The 11718-nt window shown below is 40.5% G+C and overlaps 1 protein-coding gene across 1 annotated transcript; it reads right to left on the bottom strand.

Moving 5' to 3' along the window:
• Positions 1-4597: 4597 nt before the first annotated feature.
• Positions 4598-9264, bottom strand: LOC120059758 (5-hydroxytryptamine receptor 1B-like). Its single transcript, XM_039008811.1, has 3 exons — positions 8502-9264; positions 8181-8420; positions 4598-4830 (listed from the first exon to the last, which is right to left on the bottom strand). Exons 1-3 carry the CDS (start codon positions 9262-9264, stop codon positions 4598-4600), a joined length of 1236 nt encoding a protein of 411 aa, XP_038864739.1.
• Positions 9265-11718: the final 2454 nt, after the last annotated feature.

The raw sequence follows: 11718 nt of genomic DNA, 5'->3' as shown, positions 1-11718 counted from the left end.
AGGCTAAAAACAAGCCCAAGGCAGGGGGAATGTGGGGACAAGGCTGGACCGGTGCGGTGTCGGTGTGTGAACCAGGGCTGAAAGAGATTGAACGTGAAAGGGCACTCATGGGGGACAGCTGAAGTGCAAATTTCAGCACAGGGGCCACAGCTCCACTGACTGGGTCATATCCCAGGATTAGAGTGAGACATTCACACCAGAAAGCGTAGGCTATACATGATATTTGTCAGTTGCCATTTTTGTCCCTGGACAGCAGTTGAAAAATAAACTGGAGAATATGTTGTTTGAGGAGAAAAGTCTGCTTCACTTATTGAATGTGAACATTGATAGGTTTGGGATATTTTTGGGCTCAACTATTCCTAATTCTCAGGCTATAATACTGTCAAATATAAAAATTATTGTAAACAAGGTGATTCAAATGTCAAAAGATAATTTAAGCTTTCTTAACACATACGCAGTAAAAGATGCCAACAGCACAGAGATATTAAGTCAAAGGATAACAATGATCCTATGTAGGTGTCACGTTGGCATTAAGAGATTCAGGAGACAAACGCAAGAATGCGTAATAGTTTTTTAAATTAAGCCTCAAATTACAGCGTGCCGTGTAAGGGCAGGGGGACGAAGACCAAACAAACACATACACAAAACACAGGGTTGAAACCCAAACAAAAGATCGAGGAGTACCTCGAATAAATACACACGCGCACAATGATTTACACACGGGACGAGACCCGTAATCATCTGCACAATCCACAAGGGAACGAAAGCCCAAAACACACAGCACAGGTACTCACACGCACCAACAAACATTGTAACAATAATCGACCGGACAATGATAAACCAAGGGCACACTTATACAATTACTAATCACTGGCGACAGGTGACGGACCAGTTGCCGTTGCCGAAGTTGCGGCGGCGTTGGATGGACCAGTTGCAGTGGCGTCGGACGGACCGGTTGTGGCGGCGTCGGACGAGCCAGTTGCAGCTGCTGAAGTTGCGTCGTCAGACGGTCCCATTGTGGCGACATCGGACGGCCCAGTTGCAGCTGCCGAAATTGCGGCAGCACCGGACGGACCAGTCGCAGCGTCGTCGGACGGGCCATTCCCACTGTCTCCCATAATGGTCGATTATTCATTTTAGGTTCTAGATAGCACCTTTTATTTGAAGAGTGTATACAAAACAATAAGAACACCTTCCTAATATTGAGTTGCACCCACCCCCCAATTTTGCCCTCAGAACAGCCTCAATTCGTCGGGGCATGGACTCTACAAAGTGTCGAAAGCGTTCCACAGGGATGCTGGCCCATATTGACTCCAATGCTTCCCACAGTTGTGTCAAGTTGGTTGGTTGTCTTTTGGGTGGTGGACCATTCTTGATACACACGGAAAACTGTTGAGCGTGAAAAACCCAGCAGCGTTGCAGTTCTTGACACAAACCGGTGCGCTTGGCACCTACTACCATACCCCATTCAAAGGCACTTAAATCTTTTGTCTTGCCCATTTACCCTCTGAATGGCACACATTCACAACCCATGTCTCAAGGCTTAAAAATCCTTCTTTAACCTGTCCCCTCAACTTCATCTACACTGATTGAAGTGGATTTAACAAGTGACAATATTTGTTTTATTTAACTAGGCAAGTCAGTTAAGAACAAATTCTTATTTTCAATGACGGCCTAGGAACAGTGGGTTAGCTGCCTTGTTCAGGGGCAGAACAAAATGTTTACCTTGTCAGCTCAGGGATTCAATCTTGCAACATGTTGGTTACTAGTCCAACGCTCTAACGACTACGCTACCTGCAACCCAAATAAGGGATCATAGCTTTCACCTGGATTCACCTGGTCAGTCTATGTCATGGAAAAAGCAGGTTATTCTTAATGTTTTGTACTCTCAGTAGATATCACCGTCAGGAGCTTATGAAATTAGATTCATCAGGGTCATTTTCCATCTGTTTGCTGTTGATTTAATGGTTATGCTATACTCTAAACAATATATAAAGTTAATCTAAAGTGTAAAAGAAATGGTGAGCTATAAGATAAACAAATGGTGAAATGCACCGGAGCGCTCTCAGCCATATGGTTTACAACTTGGACCATAATGTTTTATTTATTATGTTTTCCAAGCCCAACAAAGCGCCTCCGGGGAGGGTTATGAGGTGTAGCTCTACCATGAGGCACGTAGACAACACTAATGAATGAGAAAGAAAGCCTGAAATCACACCAGCAGTCCATTTGTCACTATTTGGTTGCGAAAGAAAGCACATTTGGGTTTTTAGTGTGGTATCTGGTTTCTCCTGGATAGAAAATGGAAAGAAATAAGCCCATGATTGGAGTCTCAGCAGCATCAAACCCGGCTATTGACGCTGTGTAGTAGATGTGCTTTTCTCTTGCAAGTGTCACGCCCTGGCCTTAGTTATCTTTGATTTCTGTATTATTTTAGTTAGGTCAGGGTGTGACAGGGGGGGATGTTTGTGTGTATTTGTCTCGTCTTGGGTGGTTGTATTGTATAGGGGGTTTTGTTGAGTGTATGGGGTTGTGTTCAGTGTAGGTGTTTAGGAAAGTCTATGGTTGCCTGGTTTGGTTCTCAATCAGAGACAGCTGTTTATTGTTGTCTCTGATTGGGAGCCATATTTAAGGCAGCCATAGGCATTAGGCTATTGTGGGTAATTGTCTATGTCTATGTTGCATGTGTGCACGTAGTTCGGTTAGCTTCACGATCGGTTTTTGTTTGTTTGTCTTCATTAAAGAAGATGTATTCATATCACGCTGCGCCTTGGTCCTCTCTTCAAAGTTACGACGATCGTGACAGCAAGATGATAGCTATTGACTACTCTTGTGACTTAATGGTGGTCCCAAACAAGTCACAAATAGCTATTTTGATGTCCTATGAATCATTCCACAGAGCATTATGTCTAGAACATTGTTTTGTTGCAGTGACTTTCATGTGATGTCATTTTTTTTGTCGTTCTCTGTCATTGCCATTTGGAGATTACGTGTATCATTTGTCCACATTATAAAACCAGTAATCCCTGCTTTAAAGGGGCAATCTGGGATTGCTACATCTATTTTTGAACTTGTAAATTCATGATATATACCCATTGGTTCTTGAATAATATAACTTATAAATGCCCAATCATTCCAAAATATAAGCTTGCTTTATTATAGTGTTTGTAAACAAAGTGATTGTAAACAAACACTTTATAGCCTTAAAACATGGTTGAAACTATATTTGTTATTTCATGGCTGGTCAGTCCTTGCATCCATAGCTCTGTCTATAATTTTGAGAGTGGTTACAATTTCTCCAGCCCCCATCCCTCAGTTATTTACCATATCAGTGCCGGGGGCGTTCGCTTGGTTATTGTTTGAACAGCAGATTGCCCCTTTAATGTCATGGGTAAATTATTTACTAGTTTTAGTCAAAGTCAATGGTTATTAGAGCCAGAAGTTAATTTTTGACAACAATAGCTTTGCAAGGCAACAGTAGCTTTGCAAGGGCATAGTAGGGTGATGAATGCCTAGGCTTCAGAGGACAAAGAGGGTGTGACAATTAACTGTTAATAAAGCTGCATACAAGATAAGAATATTTTATGGCTTCATTTCACCCCTTGTCCTTATTGTTCATTCCAGCGTAACCTCTATGCATATGACTAGTTTTCTATTGAAGCGCTGAACCAGGACACTGAGCTATAGACCATACATTATAACATATAACTAGCTGTAAGGTATTAGCATTGGCTGTCAATAACAATGTAATGTACTGTGTTACTTTAAAAAACTAATTTGCAAGTGGAAGTATAACATGTCTTTAAACGTTCCATCTTACTTGACAACAAGACTAGTGCATCAGAGCTTTACCCTACGCTATCTAGGTCAACTATCATCCCTACTCAGTTTCTGAGCTTTGTGACAAACATGTTCCCCTTAAGATATCATTTGGTTGAATTATGGTTCGTTACGAATATATTCCTAGGGTGAAAAATGGGCATGATTTTCCATACACAAGGTCGCTGGTTTTGCATTCCTTCCCAACCCTAACCAATCTTAACCAATCACATGTATTACCTAATCACATTTGTTTCTGCTCTTGTTAAGTCAGAGCTTTCTGCAGTGATTCGGGAGATTGAGTTGAAACACGAATGGAGACGACAGCCGAAGAGAGTCCATGTGTTTGTCCTTCTGTCTTGAAAAACCTTGGCCTCAGGCCTTGTAAGTCCTCCTATTCATGTCACATCCTTGGCAATACAAACATGCTCCTGGTTGTACTGCCCAGAGACGTATCTATTTGAACAGCTGTGACCCACTCCTGTTGATGTCATTGCCAGCCCAGCAGAAAAATGTATTCTGATTTCCAATTTCTGAAGGGCACACTACATTTTGCATGGCACATCATTATAATGTTAGCCCACAGTTAGCCCAACCCAGCATTGTATTGGCAGGCAACCACATGCCCCTTTATTCAACCTGAATTAATTACAACTTCACCCACATAATGTATATCCATATGAACTTCTCATTGACAGCGTAAACCCTATGGGAAAACATTTGCATTGAACCATAGGGGGAAATATTTACATTCACTGCTTATCCTCCCAGGACACGTTCATCGGTCATGAGTGATGAGCCTGGTGAAAATCCACGAGTGCGCTGCTGTGCTGCTCTGCTCTGCTGCTCTGCTCTGGTGCGCCGCTCTGGTGCGCCGCTCTGGTGCTCCGCTCTGGTGCTCCGCTCTGCTGCTCCGCTCTGGTGCTCCGCTCTGCTGCTCCGCTCTGGTGCTCCGCTCTGGTGCTCCGCTCTGGTGCTCCGCTCTGCTGCGCCGCTCTGCTGTGTGTTTGGCTATTGGTGCATGACAGACGAAACACCAGTGGAGCACATCCACTGACAATGGTGCTGCTCTGCGCTGTAGCAAATCAAGTGTAAGAGGTCAGAGGTCAATGGATGACAAGGCGAGGCGGGTGATAGCGGCGTTTGTGTGTGTGCATGACTGTGATCACCACATCAAATGGTGCACTCAGATGGTGGACTCTACACTGTAATAACACCATATGATACTTCAAATTTGTAGATTCCTTTTTCTAATTAATTTTTCTCTCATGGAACAGTATTTCATTGCAGAAGCTTTTATTTTACAGCATTTCATAATGCAAAAAAATATTTCCAAATATTCACATGTATGGCAAGCCTTAGGCCTTATTGTAGAACACAATGTTTCACAAATCAATGCCAAGGGGTTTGATTAATTGTCTGTATCTTGATATGGTTCTCTTATGTAATTCAAGACAGTAAATTATTTTGTAGCTGATGCTAGCCAGAACAAACAGAGACATGTATACACTTAAATGTATGAACATACAGTTCAAATACACCAACACATACAGACACACACTGTTCAACACTGCATGTTTGTTCAGTAAAATTGAATGTATTCATCAGCTGTCATGTCTATTGGGTAAATATCACCCACAATAAAACCAGTCTGGGTCTGTGTTTGACATTCAGGTTGTGTGAATCCTGGCTTTCTTCCTTGGAACCCTAATAAACGATTTCCACACCCAGTCAAGCAATTAACTTTGTGACTATCCCAGGGATTCAGCTTTTACAGGCTCATTTAAAAGTTCTAAAGAACATTGGTCACCTTGTAACTCAAGACTTGTTCATGAGCCAAGGTTGAGCATCAGTTGATCTATAACAGGTATTCCCAAACTGTACCCCCAGGGGTACGCGCAATGCCGTCGGGGTTACGCCAAATAAAAATGTGATTCACATAAAATATATATATATGTATTTTTTTTCACATTTTCAAACAGTCCATTTATATTTTCCAACGGGGATATACATTTGGGTGAGTTTTTTCTCGCCTGAGTAGCCTCGTTTCACTGCCAAAAATAAAATTAAACCATCTTGTGTTCAGCGAAATAACAACACAATGTCAAATACAGTTACCCTAGTCAAATAATTAACATCCAATCACATTAACAGTTACTCTCTCGTAGGAATTCCACTAACGGTCCGTATGTAGCCAAACGTAGCTGCTGCTCATGTTGGTATCTGTACTGATGGCGCAAAAGCCATGACAGGGAGACATAGTGGAGTGGTAACGCGCGTGCAAGCAGTTGCTCCCGACACCACTTGGGTACACTGCAGCATCCACCGAGAGGCTCTTGCTGCCTGACAGCTTGGAATACATTTGGACACTACAGTGAAAAAGGTTAACTTTGTTCAAGCAAAGCCCCTGAACTCTCGTGTATGTTCTGCACTATGCAATGACATGGGCAGGAACCATGTAAAGCTTTTACAACACTGGTTATGAAGGGACAAAATATTGACAACGTTTTTTTCAATTGAGAGAGAGCTTAAAGTTTTCTTTACTGACCATAATTTTCACTTGTCTGACCACTTGCATGATGACGAGTTTCTCACACGACTGGCCTATCTGGGTGATGTTTTTTTCTCGCCTGAATTATCTGAATCTAGGATTACAGGGACTCTCCGAAACTATATTCAATGTGCGGGACAAAATTGAGGCTATGATTAAGAAGTTGGAGCTCTTCTCTGTCTGCATTAGCAAGGACAACACACAGTTCTTTCCAGCATTGTATAATGTTTTGTGTGCAACTTAACTCAAGCTTACGGACAATGTCAAACGTGATATAGCGAAGCACCTGAGTGAGTTGGGTGCGCAATTACGCAGGTACTTTCCGGAAACGGATGACACAAACAACTGGATTCATTATCCCTTTCATGCCCTGCCTCCAGTCCACTTACCAATATCTGAACAAGAGAGCCTCGTCGAAATTGCAATAAGCGGTTCTGTGAAAATTGAATTTAATCAGAAGCCACTGCCAGATTTCTGGTTTGGTCTGCGCTCAGATTATCCTGCCTTGGCAAATCGCGCTGTTAAGACACTGATGCCCTTTGCAACCACGTACCTATGTGAGAGTGGATTGTCGGCCTTCACTAGCATGACAACTAAATACAGGCACAGACTGTGTGTTGAAAATTATTTAAGACTGAGACTCTCTTCAATACAACCCAACATTGCAGAGTTATGTGCATAATTTCAAGCTCACCCTTCTCATTAGCCTGTGGTGAGTTATTCACAATTTTAGATGAACAAATAAGGTTTTATATGTAAGATGGTTAAATAAAGAGCGAAATTATTGATTATTATATTATTATTTGTGGCCTGGTCCTATAAGAGCTCTTTGTCACTTCCCACGAGCCGGCAGTAACAAAAACTCACACTCATTCTTATGTCTAATAAATGTATCGCGTTGTGTGTCTGTGGCAGGCTTACAATTATGGCAAAAAACAACATTTGAGAGTGAGCTGACCCTAGTGCTAGAGGGGGTATGTGTTTGGGAACCACTGATCTTTAACATGCTAATAGTGAACCAATAGTGAACCAATACAGTTTGATCGTATCATAATCCTTTCCATCACTTATCCTGATATAATAAATACAGTAACATCCCTTATTTCCATGTGACAGTTTTACAAAGAAAACGAAATGATAATTCGGCCTATGTACACACATGTGTATGCAAAACAAAAACAAAAAAACACAATGTCATAGCTAGCCAATGTACAGAAATAATGCTTTTAGTCCAGTCTGGTTTGGAGAGCTCTACGGCCTACTAATGGTGCAGGATATGAAATGCATTAGGGTCAGTCACCCTGGGAATATCGCGCAATGCGCCGCGCGCCAACATATTCCCCAAATTGGAGCCCTTGCAAAACACAAACAACAAATCTGAATTTTCCAACTGTGATTTTGTTCAGTTGTATTCACATTTTTTTATAATCGGATCAGGTATAGCTGTATTACATATTAAACCTTAATTTGAGGATTGCGCAACGTTGGCGACTTCGTAAAAATGTAGGTCCCAAAAAGGTCATCATTATGCAAACGCTTATCGCAAGCTTTAAACCCAACAATGCATGTATCAATATCAATGTACTACCTAAAATAACGTAAGGTAGAACAAAAACACCCCAGAAATAGAAATAAGAAATAAGAAGAGTCCGAGAAGTAAGTGAGCTATGTACAGGGTCAGTTCCAGTACCATATTTACAATGTGCAGAGATACTGGTATGATAAAGGTGTTCAATCATTTCTTTGTATTCTATAGAACAATAATGCAAACAAAAAAGGGCACAGAAGACATCTTTTCAGGATCTGCAACATCTGAAGCGCAAGAGTTTATGGAAAGCTTTTTTAAAGTCATCATTGGACATGGTATATATAATTGGATTGATTAACGAGTTGAGATAACCAAGCCAATTGAAAAAGTCAAACAACTCGGGGTAAAAACAAGTTTCACAGGTGGCCACCACCAGGGTGTATATGAAAAAGGGTAACCAGCATATAATGTATGCGCCTAATATTATTCCCAATGTTTTGGTCGCTTTCCTTTCCCTAGCGGCTGAGATTCTTTTTTTCTCCAAAAGTGCGTCAGACACGGTTACTTTCACTTGGTTCTCACTTGCCAATGAACCCGTGTCACCGGAGTGGGTATCATGTCTTCCACACTGCAAAGGTGATGTCGATGCCACAGATCCAGGGGAGTTCGTGACCAGGCGCGCTGAAGTAAGTCTTTTCCCTACCTTTTTGGGTGACTGTTTCAAAATGATCTTACGGGCTTCCACATATATTCTTCCATAAAGCACGATAAGCAGTAAAGTGGGGATGTAGAATGCTCCAAACGTGGAGTAAATAGTGTAGAAAATGTGGTCCGTGTTGACATTACATTCAGTCAACTCCTCTGCCTTCACCTGGCGCCAGAAAAGCGGAGGCAGGGAGATACAGATTGCGATGACCCAGGCAGTCGCGATCATCCCCACCGCGCGCGCTGGCGTGCGCTTTTTGGAGTACTCAACGGCGTCTGTTATTGCCCAGTATCGATCCAAAGCGATTACGCATAAGTGAAGGATAGAAGCAGTGCAACATGTTATATCTGAGGATAACCAAATGTCACATATAACTTGTCCCAAAGTCCAGGTGTGACTCACCGTGTACAGGACGCATATTGGCATCACCAAAATGGACACCAAGAGGTCGGTGACAGCTAGAGACGCTATAAGAAAGTTTGCTGGAGTGTGCAGTTTTTTCGACTGATAAATCGTTGCAATGACAAATGCGTTGGATAAAGTAGTGGCGAGTGTGAAAACGAAGAGAATCACTGCCAAACTGGTTTGATAAGCTAGACTCTCTTCATTTCCCTCCAGCTCTGAAGAGTTTGTCACATAGGTATCGTTGGTGAAATTCATTATTAGTCCATATAAAGCAGGAGTTGGCTCGAGGTGACCTGTGGCGTTTTTCTCCATCACTGATTTATCACTTGAAACAGTGTGGTCAGTTCTTATGTCGCCAAGTCTCCAAAATGTTCTTAATTCATTTCAATCAATCTAGTAACATATTTTGGGAGAGGAAAGTATTTGTGTCCGTTTCTTCTTCATTTTCATTCATTGCAGAAACGACCCAATTATAATGTTGGATGTAAAATTGTTGATTTTGACGTAAATATCCATAATGTTATCTGAAAATGTATAGCAACATCTGTTCGCAATTAACAGTTTAGCTATCTAAACAAAACAAATGGTATATAGAAAGTTGATATCAAAATATATATTGATACCAATGAAAGAACAATGACTTGCAGACATCTGTCAAATGTTGCAACTGCTAGCTTCCCATTTGCATTGTAATCCTTCCCGCCTGGAATTGTCTTGCAGGCTGCGTCAGTCCTTCTCTAGTTGAATGGGGATGAGACCTCCACCCTTGGTTTTATACAGCTGATGCTGCTGCCTGCCTCTGACAGGCGTGACAGTAAACATGCAGCTTTGATCACAATGGTTCTACTGGAGAGGAGAGCACATCTCCACTGGGTCATAGTGCTCTGTTTTCTGCCTGTCAATATGAGTCATGTATTCACTTTATGTCATCAATATCCATGTTACAAGACATATATTGGACCTGAACAAAACATAAATATAGGCTATTAGAGTCCAAAACAATTCAACATATAGTAGACCCATCACTTCCTATGTCTGTCAAATCGTTGGCAACTCATGGTCTAAGTAAAAAACATTGTCAAAGTTATTGTAGACCTATATTGCATTTAGACAATACATCAATCATTCATTTAATTTCCAACAGGCTACATTGGTTCTTGAGCTATCTTCCAAGGTTGTGGTAATATATTATGGATTGGGAGACTGCAGAGCCATTTGTTATATAAAAATGATTAATGTTCTCCAATGAAAGAGGAGAAGATTCCTCCACTAATGTGCACTGTAAAAAGTAATTAGTTCCGCTTACTCAATTTTTGTGTCAACACTTTGCCTTGAACATTTGAGTAACCCAACTGTCGATACTTCCAGTAATAAAGTGACATCACCACCCGTATGGTTATATTTAAAGTTGTAAATACTTGTGTTTTGTGTTTTATTAACTTTTGACAACACTAAATTGCATTATGTATTCTGAACTATAACGATTGAAGTTACTTGAACACTACATATTTGTTGTAGTGAACGTAACATTTCAGGTCCTTAAATTATTAACCTTCATTACACATTTCTTGAAGTGTAAGTAGTTTAGATTTTTAATTTTCAGTGGTGGTGTCTTAATGTTTGTTTAATGTATTTGACATTTTGTCATTTTAACCCACCTTAGCAGGCATTGTTGAACCCAGTTCTCATTCCTCTAGCAGTAACTGGAGGTAGATCTGTGAGTATTACAGGATGCTGCATTAAACTCTGTCATTAAGTGTGGTGCACATGACCTTGTTGATGGTGGCAATGACTTGTCTGATTATTGAATGTCAAATTTCCCCGACGGTTTTGATATCCATTCATCATAATCAATTACACCTCATAGCACAACAAACTGCTTAGTACTATTTTAGAAATGTACTTTGCTTTCTTCAAACACATAGAACATTGTGTAAAAGTATCATAAAGTGTACAGATGTTGAATTACCCACAATCCTCTAAAAATAGTGTCACATGGCACTATTGAGTATTTATAACTTGCAAAAACTGAATAATTCTATATCAGCACAACACAGATAAAGGAAGTGTTTTTTACTCAAATGTCAATGTGTCTGACTACTCCTTTATTATTTTAAGTAAAGACGTAATACAATAGAATCAAGTAAGAACAACTTATTTAATATATGTTAGATTGACTTAAAAAATATGAAGTAATCATAACTTGTAAAAACTCAATAACTTTAGATTAGCAGAACACAAATAAATAGTTATACTGACTCAATAAACTGATATTTGTTAACAGTACTCAAAAACATTAAGTGATAAGAAATATTATTGACATCTGAGTTAGTACCACTTTATTGATTTGAGTTCTACTGACAGTTGGAGATGTTTGAGTAACCACTACTCAATTTCTTTAATGAGTTAGACAGCTACTTTTTACAGTGTGTAAAGGTGTAGTCATTTACTTGGCAGGGAGTGTTCAGGTGTGACAGTATTCCCAGTGCAGGCAAGTGTGAAGGTGAAGTTTATCTCATCCATCGTATCCTGTGCACCAGAGTGTGCAGATTTTACTTTAAGCTTGTCTTGGTTGGATCCTATTGGAGCTTTTGCAGCTTCAGTCAGGCAAAATGGAGAGGGAATAAAAAAGATGTATATATATATCGCAAAACAGAATTATTGTCATGGTCTTTCCAGTGTCATGGTCTTTCCAAAAAATATTGTTTG

The sequence above is a fragment of the Salvelinus namaycush genome, chromosome 15 (assembly GCF_016432855.1).
Source record: "Salvelinus namaycush isolate Seneca chromosome 15, SaNama_1.0, whole genome shotgun sequence".
Classification (NCBI taxonomy): domain Eukaryota; kingdom Metazoa; phylum Chordata; class Actinopteri; order Salmoniformes; family Salmonidae; genus Salvelinus; species Salvelinus namaycush.
Note: the sequence above shows the minus strand (reverse complement) of the source record. Positions and strands in the feature narration are given on the sequence as shown.